Source organism: Thrips palmi, unplaced genomic scaffold, assembly GCF_012932325.1.
Source record: "Thrips palmi isolate BJ-2018 unplaced genomic scaffold, TpBJ-2018v1 HiC_scaffold_12, whole genome shotgun sequence".
Lineage (NCBI taxonomy): Eukaryota > Metazoa > Arthropoda > Insecta > Thysanoptera > Thripidae > Thrips > Thrips palmi.
This window is the reverse complement of record NW_023144623.1, coordinates 13,339,043-13,355,558: the sequence shown is the minus strand read 5'-3', so window position 1 is coordinate 13,355,558 and position 16,516 is coordinate 13,339,043. Positions and strand designations below refer to the sequence as shown.

General features: G+C 57.6%; 1 protein-coding gene across 1 annotated transcript in view; it reads right to left on the bottom strand.

The window, feature by feature from the left end:
• Positions 1–10,021, bottom strand: part of LOC117639881 (inverted formin-2-like) — a 34,177-nt gene extending 24,156 nt beyond the window's left edge. Inside the window, 2 exon segments of the mRNA XM_034375829.1 lie at positions 9,693–9,904; positions 9,995–10,021. Coding sequence (XP_034231720.1) covers positions 9,693–9,904; positions 9,995–10,021 — 239 coding nt within the window.
• Positions 10,022–16,516: the final 6,495 nt, after the last annotated feature.

Genomic DNA, 16,516 nt, shown 5'->3' with positions numbered 1-16,516 from the left:
GCGAGGGAGACCGAGCGACGAAAAGACTCTCAAATCTGTGCGCCACGGGCCCGGGGGAATTTTAAAAACGGCCATTCTCCGATTTTTCCCGTTCATCGTCTCACTTTTGGGTCGCACCAAGGAGGGTCCTTTGCGCTACAAGGCAATTTATACAAGTTTTGCAAGGACAACCCTCCCCCCCCTCTCTTTAAAAAACGGTCTAGTGCTCCTTTAAGCGCAGACTTGGTCCACACTTTTGGATTATCGGACTTCCACTCCAGTGGCGCTAGCGCTCAGTCTCGGCGAATGCCGAAACTTCGGCCTTGCCTTGTCCTGGACCAAGATCACCCTCTGTGAACGCCAAAATTTGGCAACCCTGGCCGCCGGAGTGCCAAATTTTGACATAATCAGAAGGCAATTGAGGGCCAGAAGGACAAATTTTGTCATTCAAAACGGAGCGCCACTTGAGAGACGAGAAAACTATAACCAATAGGTTTGCAGTCTAAACAATAAATAATTCAAGTACTAGATGAACCGTTTTCGTCGGTTTTCGTGCTCGGGCGACGACAACCGTCTCCCGCGGCGTCACGTTCACCAAGCCGAACACTCGCTGCTCCAGCATTGGGCATTTTGTCTTCCTTCCCGCAACAAACGCATTTTCATTTTCCCGTCCCGAAGAGAATGCCAGAAGCTTGGCCAGAAGGGCGCGGAGAAAGGGGTACCATTTTCTCCCCGTTCATCATCATCCGAGTCCCCAGCAGCGGACTGATTCCGAGAGTCGTTTCCGTCGCTCTGTCTCACTCGCACCGCTACGGGACGCCCCTTGAGTGCGAGAGAGACAGAGCAACGAAAACGACTCTCAGTCTGCAGCAGCACCGCGAGTACACGGAGGTGTCCGTCGGCGCCCAGCGGGGAGGCCCGCCGTGCACGGACACGGCCTCGCTCGAGCAGCAGGGGAAGCAAGAGCAGCATACCGATTCCGAGAGTCAGTTTCGTCGCTCCGTCTCACTCGCACCGACAGGGGACGCCCCTTGAGTGCGAGAGAGACAGAGCGACGAAAACGACTTTCGGAATCAGTCTGCAGCACGGCGATGGATGACGTTACCGCCAGCTCTTCCACTATAGAGGCGCCGCCGAGTGACGCGTCCTCGCGAGGGAGAGAAAGAGCACGCTCTCTGTCTCTCTCTCACACGCACACAAACACACACACACACACACACACACTCACTCTGGGGTGGGCTGGTTTTATTGCTTTTCGAAGTCACTCCCGAAGGGACTTTGAGCCCTCTCCTGTGTGCGACCTGGCAAGCTCCTGCATGCAGGAGGAGAAGCAGGAGATAGGACCAGCCCAAGGCAGGATAGTGGAGGATTCAGTGTTTCCGATGGGAGTTTGGGGAGGGGGGGGGGCAAGGAGGGGGAAGGCCTGGGTCATATCATTCATTCACTTCGAGAGCAAAAGGACGACGGGAGCAAGGGACAGAAGAGAAGGCGGAGGGGGAGAGGAGAAGGGAGAGGGGAGGCGCGTGCGTGGTCCATAGAAACAAAACCCCGCGTCGTCCTGCCCTTCCTTTCCCTTGATGACGTCCGTGGCGACGCGGTCCACTGCACTGTCACCGAGACTGTCGCATCGCGCGGCGCCCGATAGATAGCTCCATACTGCCTCTCTATCGCACTCATGGGGCGTCCCGTAAGGGCATGCGAGAGCGAGAGAGGAGGACGAAAACGAGCCTTTTGGATCAATCGGGCGGCAGGGCACTACTCCACCAGGTATGTGTACCCAGCACGTGTGGAGTGCGCTGGTGACGTCAGGTTGACGTCAGCGGGGCGCCATCAATGGTACGTGGGGGTAGGCCAGGCAAGGGCCAGGCCACGCCCAACCTGCACGGTTTCAAAAAATACTTTCCCCGAGAGAGAGTCGAACCTTTGTTTACATTTTCAACGGAAATCAAGCGGATTAAAATTTCTGATGCGCTTCAAACCCGATGCACGGCAGACTGACCGATCGCGTGGGCACTCGCGGCGTCAAATTTATCTACTTCGAAGACGCGCGAAAAGAAATCAGGGTCGGGCGGAAACGGGATCTATCGGCGTTCGTGTCGAATGTGTATTTGGAAGATTAAAAATGCGTACCGACACCTTGCGTTTTTAATCGTCCCAGTGCACTGTAAAAAATTCCGTACTTTTGTACGGAAATGGTACAGAAAAATATAGTACGGAGGTACGGAGAAAAGTACGGAACGTTCCGTAGTTGGGAAGTACGGACGGTCCAGGCAAATTATTGACCAGACATGTTCCGTACTTTTTCCGTACTTTTTTCTCACAGTGTGGCGAAATTCAAAACGAGCGCCAGCCCCACCCCGGTCGTGCCCCGACCGCTGAGCTCTGATATCTTTGCGCTCTTTCTTCGAAGTCGAAAAATTTGACGCCGCGACTACCCACGCGACCGGTCAGTCCGTGCAGTGCATCGCCATATCGCACTGCTCTAGACTGATTCCGAGAGTCGTCTTCGTCGCTCAGCCTCTCTCGCACTCATGGGGCGCTCCGTGTATGTGCGAGAGAGACGGAGCGACCAGCTACGCGATGAGTGCGGGAGAGGCAGAGCGACGAAGACGACTCTCGGAATCAATCTGAAAATTCGCCGCTCTCCTGTTTCTCTCGAACTCAAGGGGCGTCCCGTGCAGGCGCGAGAGAGACAGAGCGACGAAAACGACTCACGGAATCAGTCCGCTGCACTGCGAAGCGGCGCGAAACCGGAGAGCGGACCGCGGCGATGGTGTGCGTGGCCGCCGCGGCCCAGCGGCCCGATCGGAACGAAAAACACGGCAAAGGCAAAAGGCGGTGCGTGGGCGGAGCAAGCGATGCTCCGCGGAAATCGGAAACTTCGGAATCGGACGGACGGGACGGCGGACCACGGCGGGGCCGCTCGGGTTACGTAGGCTTACTACGGGCCAGGGGTGACCCACTGTAAAATTTTGTGTACAATGATTGTGTAAATGTGCCAGAATGTGCACCATTTCTGGCATTTTGCCACACATGTTGCCTACTTACAGGCGTTTTTGCCACCTGAATGTGGAATGTGGTCAATTTTTGTACAATGAATGTACGTAGTTCGACAGTGAATTCTCAAAGGTATGTTGTTTAGTCAGCTGCATCTCCTTATAATAGAGAATCTGCACTACGACTTTTCGAGAGCATATTATTACTAATGTACAAACTCGTTTCATCGCCACCTTCATTAGCTCCATCCAAATTCTTCGTCGGGTAATCTCAGTGCAACAGAACACGCATTTCGGATTCATGGTTCTGTTTCCCTTTCATTGGGAGGAAGTGCGTTTGGTGCGGTGCCGACCGGGCCGGGCCTGCCGAGCGACTGAGAAAAGCAGCCGCTCTGTCTCTGTCGCACTCATGGGGTTCTCCATAAGGGACAGAGACCGCTCTCGGCTGGCGTGACGAAGTTCGTGACGGGGTCGTCCCGTCCGTCTGGGATGGCGGGATTCCCCGGGCAGGTCGCAGCCAGTCCCCATCTCGTCGCTCTGTCTCTCTCGCACCTACACGGAACGCCCCACGAGTGCGAGAGAGACAGAGCGACGAAAACGACTCTCGGAATCGGCGCGTCGCGTGACATTGATACAACCGAAATCCCGGCGGGCGTCTCGTCTCGGCACTTCCCGCCTCCGTCGCTCTGTCTCTCTCGCACCTGTACGCGACGCCGCACGAGTGCGAGAGAGACAGAAAGCCAAGTTGAGATGCCCCGCTGCTTCGCTGCTTTCCCACCCAGCGCCGCCTCACTGCCGCCTTGGTGCAGCGTTTAGTACGCCGTTTGCTTATCGCCGTGCAAACAGTGTAGCTGCAATTAATTCGCCCGAGCCGCGTGTCGAGTTCAACGCTAAGACGGATTCAGGACGGGGAGAGGAGGGGGTAGGAGGAAAGGACTTCCCCCTTCTACTAGATAGGCGCCTGAAAGGAAGGCGAAAGATGCTAGAGGTGTTCACCCTTACGCACGCCCGCCCTCACCCACAGGCTGCACAGTGGGTCGGTCAGAAGACCGTTTGAGGCGGTCAAAATTCGACACGGGTTTTGAGCAACAGAGTCACCAAATGGGACTCGAACCGAACGGGTACCAATGGATTGCTCTCCGAACGAGGAATCCATTGGTGGGGTCACACGTTCGGTTCCAGTCCTGTTCAGTGACTCTGGAGCTCAAGACGCGTCTAGAATTTTGGCCCTCTGTGGGTGCCACTATGGTGCACCGCGGACTGATTCGGAGAGTCTTCTTAATCGCTTTGTCTTTTTCAGACCTAAACACGGTACGATCCATGAGTGCGAGAGAGACAGAGCGACGACTCTCAGTCTGCAGTTGCCTGCTTTGCCTGCCACCCCGCACGCGCGCAGCTTACGCACTGCTCGTCCTCGGCGTCGTGGTCGTGGAGGTCGTCCCGGTCCAGCCCCAGCAGCGACAGCAGCGTGGCGGCCGGGCCCTGGTGCCTCTGGCCGGCGTGCCAGTCCGTCAACGAGGTCGCCGTCATGGCCGCCCGGGCCTCCTGGGCATGTCGCTTCGCGTTGCTTAGCGGTTTACTTGGCGTTACTTGGCGGTCCTTCGCGGTGTTTCGAGTCCTGGCCGCTCTGCGCTGACTAACCGCGATACACTGAATTCACAAGCCGCCGCGGCCGCCGCGCCTGCACACCGCCGTCCTGGTTAGTCCCTGGCGCTGCGGCCGTCGCTCTGTCTCCCTCGCACTCACGGGACATCGGAGCGAGAGAGACAGACCGGCCGTCCCGAGGTGCGCGTCGACGGCACGCTTATCTCCTCGCCGGCAGACTGATTCCGAGAGTCGTTTTCGTCGCTCTGTCTCTCTCGCACCTATACGGGACGCCCCGCGAGTGCGAGAGAGACAGAGCGACGACAACGACTCTCGGAATCGGTCTGCAGCACCGCCACCGGCCCCGAGGCCGGCGGCCGTCGGGGAGGTGCAAATCCTCGAAAGCAAAGCAAAGCACCCCGTCATGGTCGGTCATGGTGGCATCCTGGAGGGATTTGATTTGATTTGATTTGAGGGAGGGAGGGACGGAGGGAGGGAGGGAGGGACGTAGGGACGGAGGGAGGGAGGGAGGGACGGAGGGAGGGAGGGAGGGAGGGAGGGAGGGAGGGAGGGGACGGAGGGACTGAGGGACGGAGGGACGGAGGGAGGGAGGGAGGGAGGGAGGGACGGAGGGAGGGAGGGACGGAGGGACGGAGGGAGGGAGGGACGGAGGGAGGGAGGGAGGGAGGGTAGGGACGGAGGGGGAGGGAGGGAGGGACGGAGGGAGGGAGGGACGGAGGGAGGAGGGAGGGAGGGACGGAGGGACGGAGGGAGGGAGGGGGAGGGAGGGAGGGAGGGAGGGACGGAGGGACGGAGGGACTGAGGGACGGAGGGACGGAGGGAGGCGATCTTTGGCTCCTTCGTCGGCCCAGGCCGAGGCCCAGGCCGAGGCCCAGGCCCAGGCCCACCCAGTGGGGCACCCACCCTAGCGCGCCCACCAACTACTCGGGCCTTATGTACATACTCGTGTACGCCGACGGCGGGCCGCGCCCTTCAGGCTCAATCCGAACAGTCGCTCTGTCTCTCTCGCACTCATGGGGCGTTCCGTAGACAGAGCGAGAGAGACCTTCGGAAGGAGAGCCCGCTGGAAGAGGTCCCAGTCGATTGCCGTGGACAATGCACGCAGTGCGTACCGCCAGAACTACAGCAGGCTGATTCCGAGAGTCGTTTTCGTCACTCTGTCTCTCTCGCTCTCCCGCGGCACGCCGTGTAGGTGCGAGAGAGACAGAGCGACGAAAACAGCGCTCAGCCTCCGGGACTCCATGGTCCCTTTACTTGGGTTGCGCAACGAGGCAGTGACACTAGTGACACTCGCAGGCTCATCGTTCAAAACGATAGCGCGCGGCATGGCTGCATTGTGGGGACCAGTACACTGCACACTGTACTAATACACTGTACGCCGCCGACAAAGTCCGAGAGGGAAGGACGCGGGCGACCGCAGGGCTCAGCGCCGGGCAACGACGCTACACTGAGAAACCAATTTAGGGGTGGATTGCGAAGTTTGGTCGCGCCCACGTCAAACGCCGTGCACTTTTATGTGGAAAAATTTCACCACCCCGAAAAGTTGCTTTTTACAGGACGAGGAAGGAGTAAATGAATACGAAAAAACAAACAATGGGGGTGAATTTTATCGTCCGGCTAGATTACTGACTCCCCACACAGCTGTTTAAAAAGTCATTCCATCAATTCCAAAAAGAATTATAAGTCTCAGTGTTTAGGTAATTTGTTGAAAGAAGAGACACGAACTGCAGGAAATCAAAGTTTGAACTCCTCAGTCCGTCTGAGTCAGACGGTGTGTCCCAGAGATTGATCCATCTTGTCAGCTTATCTAAATCCTCAGTCGTCCAAGTAGTTTATAAACCGTACCCAACCCAGTCCAGAAGTCAATGGCAGGACCATACAGTCTGCAGCGATCGGCGAGCGCACAGCTCAAAGATAGACCCATTTAAGCCGTGTCTTCGCCAAGGGGATATCGCTGTGAATTTCGGTTTACAAATCCAATGAACTTCAGTTGACTTTCGATGAATTTCAGTAAAATTTCGATGATTTTATAGTAAAATTTCGATGAATTTCAGTCAAATTTCGATGAATTTAAATGAATTTTAGTGAATTTTTCATGGTTGATGAATTTCGGTGTACAAATTTGCCTTAAGTTATTTCCCCTTGGTCTTCACTGCAAAAAATTCCGTTGTTTTGTACGGAAAATGTATAGACGAAAAATGGTATGGAAGTACTGAACGTCCTTACTTGTCCCATAAGAACTCATGTAATCCGGTACGGAAAAAAAGTACAGAAGTTCCGTAGTGGGGCAGGTACGGACGGTCCAGGCAAATTATTTACCAGACATGTTCCGTACTTTTTCCGTACTTTTTTCTCGCAGTGTTCACGCGTCATATTTTGACTCCACGTCCCCGCAGTTCCGAACAGCTTCATCATCGTGCCAACAGCGACGAGCGCAAAGCTCGAGCCCCAATTTCGGGCTCAAAGTGGCCCCCTGTCAGAGCCCCGTGGGTTACGCCCCTAGTTTAGTGTCGCGTGGCGCACCGCGCGCACCGCAGAGCGCACTCCGAACGCGTCGCGCCGTCTCTCTCGCACTCGCGGCCGCGACCCGTGCCGGTGGGAGAGAGACAGAAAGTCCTCCTCGTCCGGCAGCGGGGTTCACGTAAGCCGCTCATACATCTCCAGCGACGCGTCACGTAATAATAACATCGAGATAAGCGATAGGTCGATAGAATCGAATTAACATGGCATGATGCGCACACGCGCACCGCAGCAGGCTGCTTCGAGCATCGCTCCGTCTCTCTCGCACCGCTGGGGTCAACGGGGCGCCCCGCGAGTGCGGGAGAGACGGTCGCGCCTCCAGCGGAATCCCCGGGCCGCTCCAAAACACGCGCCTCCAGCCCGGCCTGCCGATGCACTGCGATGCACTGCGATGCACTGCGATGCACTGCGCACCGGAACGACCCACCGCGGCACTAAACGGCCGTCGACGGCGTCCCTGGGTACAACTTGACGAGCCACTGCATCATGCACTGCATCATGTGCTGCACCGCCATCGAGATCACCGTCCCGGGGGCAATTACGACAATCAGTTCGGCCGGTGCGGTACCTGGCCGTGGATGCGGTGTGTGTGTGTGTGTGTGTGTGTGTGTGTGTGTGTGCCCCCAACAGCACCTCGATAGACGCCTTAAAGGTAGGCAAACAGGCCGTACTTCGCCCCCTCGGTAGGCGCAAAAGGTGCTTTTTCCCCTCTTCCTCCTCCTTCCCCCAGGCCAGCTATGGATCTACCACTGTCCTCCCCTCGTCCACTCCCTTCCAGCAGTCACGAAGTCACGAATAAATTCAAATTCATGTTATTTGGTCTCACCACGCATCCTACCGAGGTGGTAAATACTTCAAGAAATCGTGTACAGACTACTCGGTATTACGCTGTATTACGGGGGTATTACACGTGTATTACGGCCTAAAACGCCAAAATTTGGCACATTTGACCCAAAAATTGTATTACGATCACGTGTATTACGTGTAATACACGGTTTTTGTGTACGGGGTATTACGCGAGTGGTTACCCCCTCGCATCCTACTGGATGAAAAGACTTTTGTTGTAGTGATCGACATTCGATAGCCGCAATCCGATAATTGCAACCAAAGGCTGGTGGCGACTGTGGGCACCAAGGGGAAATAACTCTGAATTTCGGTGTACAAATGAATGAATTTCGTGAATTTCATTGAATTTTTTGAAATTCAGTGAATTTTTTGAATTTTATTGAATTCTTTTTGAATTTCAGTGAATTTTTACGAATTTTGGTGAATTTTATTGAATTTCAATGAATTACATTGAATTTTTTGAATGAATTTTGGCGAATTTTGCTGAATTTTAATGAATTTCTAAGAAATACTTTGAATTTTGTAAATTTTGAAGAATTTTTGAATATTTGTGAATTTTAAGAATTTTCGTGAATTTCAATGAATTTTTGTGAACTTTAATGAATTTTGGTGAATTTTAATGAAATTTGGTGAAGTTTTTGCAATATTTCAGTGAAAGTTTAATGATTGTTTTTTGAATTTTAATGAATTTTTTTGAATTTTTTTGAATTTTAATTCAAGTGTACATTTTTTTCTGAAGTTATTTCCCCTTGGTGGGCACCGAATTTTAGATTTGCAACTGTCGAATTAATGAAACCTCCTGCGCACGAGAGACAGATTGCACTATTCTCGCCCCAACCCTATCGGCGACCCCTGGTCCCACAGGACGCTATCTGTCCGATACGCCCAATATATACCGGCCGGCACCATCTGCCCGACTGTGGCAAGGCGCGTCCTTTGGGACACGCGGAAACCTCCTCGCGAAAAAAAAAATAAACATGACAACAACAAAAAAAGAAACAATAATCAATCAGTCTCGATATAAACCGCGACAATCAGCGCGCAGATAGCTCGCGATAAAAGCAACGGTGTCAAGGTGCGGCGCGCCCACTTGAAAAATAAATTAAGGACTAAAAGAGAGGATGACGTTATTTCGACAGCGCATTTCCTCAACGCTACACAGTGTGCTGGCAGACCTGGGCGGCACACTGGGCGGCAAGGCGCCGAGTCGCGAGGCTGCGAGTCCTGGGGCTTTATCTCGCACACTGATTCCAAGCACTGCTTTCATCGCTCGCTGTCTCTCTCGTACTCACGGGGGGTCTCTTAAAGGTGCGAGAGAGACAGAGCGACGAAAGCAGTGCTCGGAATCAGTCTGCAGTGGGCCAGAAGACCGGTGGAGGCGGCCAAAATTCTAGACGCGTTTTGAGCTCCAGAGTCGCTAAATGGGACTCGAACCGAACGTGTGACCCCACCAATGGATCGCTCTCCGAACGAGGAATCCATTGGTGGGCTCACACGTCCGGATCGAGGCCTGCTTAGTGACTCTGGAGCTCAAAACGCGTCTAGAATTTTGGCCACCGGTGCCGGTATCCTGCCTCACAGTGAGTCGCCCACGTCATTTATTGTCGCCCCCCTTAACGTGAGTAGACGCGAACGGGCGTCTGCCGTCTCTCTCGCACCTGTACGGGACGCCCCGTGAGTGCGAGAGAGACGGAGCGACGAAAGCGACTCTCCGCCAGGAGGAACTGGGGCAGGAGGAGGACTTACTTGTTGGTGCCCTGGAGCTGCAGCAGCTTCCGCATGGCCGAGTAGTTCTGCGCGGAGGGGATCTTGAGCATCTGGATGCAGAGGTCGGGCTCCCAGTGGCTGAGGTCCTTCTTGAGGTGGAGGTCGCGCAGCAGCTCGCTGGACCCGCGGCCGCGCTGCCGCTTGACGGCGACCCTCGCGCTGGGCGCCGTGGACGACCCGGAGGCGGCCGAGGCGGCGGACCCTGGCCGCGGGGGCTGCCTGCTGGGGCTCTTGTTGGCGCCGCGGCCGGCCGGGGACACGCCCGGCGACGACGGCCGCACCTTCTGGCGCGCCTTGAGCCACAGCATCCTGCCCGCCGCCGTCCTGGGCGCCGGCTTGGCGGGGCTCTTGGCCGCGGCGCGCGCCTTGGACGCCGCCGCGGTCGCGGGGCGCCGGCCGGCTTGGCGGCCGCGTTGCTGGCGTTGACGGGGACCTTGCCTGGAGCCTCGGCCGCGGCCTTGGCGGCGGGGGACTTGTCGGGGACCTTGGCCGGGGCGTCCGGGGACGTGATGACCACCTCGGGCACGGCGCGGCTGGACGCGGAGGCCTGCGGCGTCGCGGCCGGCGGCTCCGGGGCGCCGTTCGTCGCCGCTGGCGCTGCGTCCGGGGCCGCGGGGGCCTCGGGGGCCTCGGGGGCGCCATTAGCTGCCTCTCCGTCGAGGGGCTCCGCTGGCCCCGCCGGCTCAGCCGCCGGGGTTTCCGGAGCGCCTTTCCCGGCCACGATTGTCATAGTGCCGGCGGCGTGTCCTCAACAGCACGCACCTGGAAACAGACGCAGCAGAAAGGGGTCGTCAGTCGGCTGTCACGACAGGGCGAAAATTGCCACTAAAAAGCCCCGGGTTCGAATCCCGCCGCCGGTCTTGCTGATTTTCTTTCCCCTGCGTCGTGAACCACGTGACCCGCGCGTTGTTCCGTCCCTACCCTCCCCGTCAGACGCGCCGTGAGGCCGGGACGCCGCCAAGGCCATTGAAAATAGAGCTGCAGGTGAAATGAGTGTGCCCCCCGGGGCGATGACCCCCGGGCCCCAGGGTACACAGTGGGCCAGAAGACCGGTGGAAGTGTCCGAAACTCTAGACGCGTTTCGAGCATGGTTTCGAGCTCCAGAGTCGCTAAATGGGACTCGAACCGACCGTGTGACCCCACCAATGGATTGCTCTCCGAACGAGGAATCCATTGGTGGGGTCACACGTTCGGTTCGAGTCCCATTTAGCGACTCTGGAGCTCGAAACGCGTCCAGAATTTTGTCCGCCCCCGGGCCCACTGTGCGGTAAGCAAATGCGAGGGGAAGCTGCGGTCCAGTCGAGCGATTCCGAAGAACCATTGTGTCTCTCTCGCTCCCTCACGCCACGCCATATGGAAGCGGGGGAGACAGAGCGCCCTGCAGCGGCATCTGCGCTACCTTGCGGCCCCGATGGGCGGCCCCGATGGGCAGCCCCGATGGGCGGCCCCGATGGGCGGCCCCGAGCCTCCCTCCAACCGGCCGCGTCGCTCTGTCTCTGTCCCGCGGCGCAGCAGACGACAGTTCGAGGCAAGCCCTTCAGGAATGCACCCGCGATCCGACCAAACCGACGCCTGCTGAGCGGGGCTGCAGACTGATTCCGAGAGTCGTTTTCATCGCTCTGTCTCCCTCGCGCTCATAGCAACGCCCCATGATGAGTGAGTGAGTGAGTGAGAGAGAGAGAGAGAGAGAGAGAGAGAGAGAGAGAGAGAGAGAGAGAGAGAGAGAGAGAGAGAGAGAGAGAGAGAGAGAGAGAATGCCTTCATCCAGCGTCCATGACGCAAATCGGACGATAACAGCCCGACATCAACACGCCGAGATTTAACTCCGACTTGTAAAACCCACACGAGGATGGAGATAAGCGGCGCGACGCAGCTCGAAGCCGAAAAGTGCCCTCATCGCCTTCGTGTCTCCCTCGCATTCATGCACAGTGGGCCAGAAGACCGGTGGCGGCGGCCAAAATTCTTGGCGCGTTTCGAGCTCCAGAGTCGCTAAACAGGACTCGAACCGAACGTGTGACCCCACCAATGGATTGCTCTGCGAATGAGGGATCCATTGGTGGGGACACACGTTTGGTTCAAGTCCCATTTGGCGACTCTGGAGCTCAAAACGCGTCTAGAATTTTGGCGGCCTCCGCCGGTCTTCTGGCCCACTGTGCGCCGGCAGTGTAGGCAACCCAACGGGCTCGCTTGCAAGTCTGGCCACCTGCCGGCCGGCGCCTGCCAGGGGCCAGTGGGCGTGGCCACCAGTGGCCCAGCCACGACCCAGCAGACTCATTCCGAGAGTCGTTTTCGTCGCTCGACGAAAACGACTCTCGGAATCGGTCTGCAGACTCGGTTGTCCACGGCATTAAAGATAAAACAAATTCAACCAAAAAGAAATTTGATATTTTTTTTTTGTAAATTAGACGATTAACAGGGTGGTAATTAGCTAGTTGTGATAACGCTTTGCAATGAGCAGCAACGTCTCGTTGTTGCAGTGTAGGCCCGCAGCCCTGGGCCCCGCGGCACCATCCCGCCTGCCTCGATTACCGCGAACGTTAGCAATGACGTCACCCTCACGTTTCGTGGGCGCGACGCGCGACGTCGGCACCCAAACAAGGCCAGTCGGCGCACAGTGGGCCAGAAGACCGGTGCAGGTGGCCAAAACTTTGGACGCGTTTTGGGCTCCAGAGTCGCTAAACAGGACTCAATGGATTCCTCGCCCGTAGAGCAATCCATTGGTGGGGTCACTCGTTCCGTTCTGTAGTCCCATTGAGCGACCGGCCTTCTGGCCCACTGTGCGGCGCACTGCGCGGCGCGCCGGCGAAGGCCTCCACGCCACTGGAAAATATACTTTTCGCGACGGAAGGGCCAATGGGAGCACGCCGGTTTGGCGGGAAACTGCAACGTTTTGTTTTTCTAAAAATGGAAGTTGCTGCTCCAGCAGACTGAGCGCCGTTTTCGTCCACACTAAATGTTGTGTAAGTACGAGACATCACAGTTTATAGTGCACACGAACTTTTCGTTCAATTCTTGTACGAAAAACTGCACAAATTTCCTCATTTTCGTACGAAAAACTGCACAAATTTCCTCATTTTAGTACGAAACCACATACAAATTTGTACAAATAGGTTCGTATGCAAAGAAAACAGTGATTTCTCGTAGAAAATTTGTATGAAAACTTTGAGTGTCGCTCTGTCTCTCTCGCGCTCACGGGCCTACCCGTAAAGGTGCGAGAGAGACAGAGCGACGAAAATGACCACAGCTGGAGGGCACCGCCCATGGCATCGTCCACAGATTTAGTAGCGTCTTAGCTCGTCGCGTCCCTTCAGGCGCCGCGATTTCAGCCTGTTACACCGGTAACTGATAACAGTGGGGAAGCACCCGCGATACCCGAAAGAACGCCACAGGTACTAAAAACTTAACCTAAGTAGGCAGTGTACACACCAGAAGAGACCCTTGGCTCCAGTGCCACAGGTGTTGTTGTTGTTTGGAGCGCCGTCGGGGCAGCAGATGGCCGGTGTCGTCTGCTGCGTTGTCTGCTGGATGCCACGCCACTGACGCGACACGTCACTGCAGCCCGTTTCAGTCACTACACTGGCGCCGGGGCGAAAACAAAGTCCTGACAGCGACACTGGAGGCAGAAGTGAGGTTAGGGCCGCCGTGGTGCGGCTCGCTAGCTGGGCTGCTCGCAGCAGAACGGACGCGGCCCGGCTCGGCCGGCGCACGTCCCGGCCGGCTCGGCTCGGCTGCGCTCGGCGCTCGGCTCGGCTCGGCGCTCGGCTCGGCTCCGGCGATTACAGTGGCGTGGTGTGGCGTCGGCGCGGGGAGGCGTACGGGCTGCGTACGGGTCGGGAAGCCAGCCTCTTTAGCGACTCTGGAGCTCAAAACGCGTCCAGAGTTTCGTCCGCCTCCACCGGTCTTCCGGCCCACTGTGCAGCGCGCAGGTCAAGGGAAGGCCAGCCCAGTGCCCAGTCACGATCCAATACCAGCCAATCCCGGTGGTGTCATTTCGTTTTTCGACGAGCGACCTCGACCGGGACAGGTCAATGAATTGCCTCCCGTCGTCATAGTGTTGCCACATAAGTGGCCGAAACGATGCCCACCAACCAGGGCCGAGAGGGTTGCCTACCGCAGCCTGCACTGGGCAAATTAAATGCCCAAAAGAAAGAACTCAAATAAGTAGGCGGACTGAGGTTCGGCGCGGGGAACGGGATACAGTACTGATCTTGAGGTCAAGAAGCGTAGCAGCCACAGCAATGCTTGAAGAAAGGAAATAGCTCGCATTTGATACATACCAGGGAATCAGCCTTTAAAATTGCCGTCAAGTGACGAACGAAATTTTGACAGTGTGACGTTGCTGATCACCGCACAGTGGGCCGGAAGACCGGCGGAGACAGCCATAACTCCAGACGCGTTTTGAGCTCCAGAGTCGCTAAGCTGGACTCGAAGCGAACGTGTGACCCACCAATGGATTCCTCGTTCGGAGAGCAATCCATTGGTGGGGTCACACGTTCGCTTCGAGTCCCCTTTAACGACTCTGGAGCTCAAAACGCGTGTAGAATTTTGGCCGCCTCCACCGGTCTTCCGGCCCACTGTGCGGCAGCCGCCTGCCAACGGCAGGGCGGGCCGTGCCGTTGCGCTTCGGTGTGCTGCGGTGCTGCCTACCCGGCCGTCGTCGGGCGCTCTCCGCGCGAGGGACCGCCCGCAGCGGGGCAGGCGGACTGCCAGCGCTGCCGGTTGGGCTGCCTAGCGCCGCGGCGCTCCTCCACGCGGAGTGGCACGCCCTGCAGGCTCGTCGCTCTGTCTCTCTCGCACTCAGAGGGCGTCACTCATGGGTGCGAGAGAGACAGAGCGAGACTCTCGGAATCAGTCTGCTGAAATGAGAAGATGGCAATGTTTAAGTGGCAAAGAGAGGCTGTTTGCTGGCCTTCAGGCGGCTACCTAGTGGCCCAGGGGAAGTCAAGTTTCCCCCCCCCCCCAACTTTCCCACCGGATCCGCGCCTTCTGGCCGTCTTTTTCCGCGCGAGAAAGAAAGGTCCCGCACGCGCAGAGATGCTCGATGCTCAAAACAACAAAAATTAAAATTTCGCAATCAATTTTGCAATTGGGGATCGCGTTTATCCATGAAGAGGTTTCCAGCCGCGGGTTCGCCCTCCCTAGCGAGAGGCGCCCCGTCCTGCAGACTGATTCCGAGAGTCGCTTTCGTCGCGCTGTCTCTCTCGCACCCATGGGGCGCCCGGCATGAGTGCGAGAGAGACAGCGCGACGACTCTCAGTGTGCAGCCCCACCCGCGTCGGGAGGGGCGGGGGAGGCGGGCACAACCGGAACTTCACGGCCATTTGTGCGTGCGTTAGCCGTGGCGTCAGCGCGCCGCGACGCAAAGAACGCGCAGGTCGTTTGGGGCGCGCTCGAAATGAGCGTCCGGCCCGCCGCCGTCGTCCCGCGGGACCGCCCCTTGAGCGCGAGGGAGACAGCGCGACGAAAGCCACTTTCGGAATCAGTCAGCAGTGAAGCGGCGTCCTGGACAAATTCCGGCGGGAAATTGAAACGAAGAGAGCCCTCGCCGGCCGCCGACAGATTCCGAAAGTCTTTTTTCGTCGCTCTGTCTCCCTCGCACTCGCACGGTGTTCCCTGCAGGTGCGAGAGAGACAGAGCGACGAAGACGGCTCCGCTGCGGGGCCCCGCACGCCGCGGCCCGGCCTGGTGGGTCCCCCTCGCGAGTCCTTGGAGTACTAACCGCCGGTACCGGAGGGTGGTGTACACTGTGGGGGAACACACCGCCCTGCCCGTCCTTGGCATTTCGCGAAGCGACGAGACGACCACGGCTTTTATTGTGACAGCGTCATGGCGCTATGGCCTGCGCGCGCGCGCACACACACACACGCACGCCCAGAGAGAGAGAGACGGACGCACAGGGTGACACTTGCCGATACGAAGACACGACATGGCGCCGCAGCGGCGTCCCCGTGTAGAAGGTGTCTGCCACCGCCCACGCGCTCCGGGCCTTCGCTTTATTTGCACGCGCGCGCCTATACCCTTCGAAAAATTAGGAAACATTTTAATCTCAAGCCCTAGCTTGCAAAAGATTGCCTGGTGATAGGTGTAATTGCGGCGGCGGCCGGCAGAGCGCGCGGCCTGGCGCTGCACAGTGGGCCAGAAGAAGACCCGTGGAGGCGACCAAAACTCTAGACGCGTTTTGAGCCTCAGAGTCGCCAAACAGGACTCGAACCGAGAGTGTGACCCCACCAATGGATTGCTCTCCGAACGAGGAATCCATTGGTGGGGTCACACGTTCGCTTCGAGGCCTGTTTAGCGGCTCTGGAGCTCAAAACGCGTCCAGGGTTTTGGCCGCCTCCACCGGTCTTCTGGCCCACTGGTCGCCCGCTGGCTGCTGGCGTTCGCCGGCCCCACGCGGCGTGCACCTTTTGCACAAGGACCGCGAACAGTCCAGTCCAGTGATACAATTAGACGATGCGGTGCGATACAGAGACACAGGCCGGGGGGTTTCAAAAGCAGTCCCCCTTTCATCTGATTCGGGCGGCACGGTGCCTCGCACGGTGCAGCCCGGGTGCGGTGCGGTGCACGCACAACGACAACAGTATCTGCACCATTCATACGCCAGGCCTCGGCCGCCACGCGCGCCCGCCACTTTTCTGCAGACTGATTCCGAGAGTCGTCCTCGTCGCTCTGTCTCTCTCGCACTCACGGGCGCCCCGTACAGGTGCGAGAGAGACAGAGCGACGGCTCTCAGTGTGCTGGCACGGCGCGGCCGAGGCCCTGCGTATCTCAGCCACTAACATCTTCACTCAATATATTCTCTG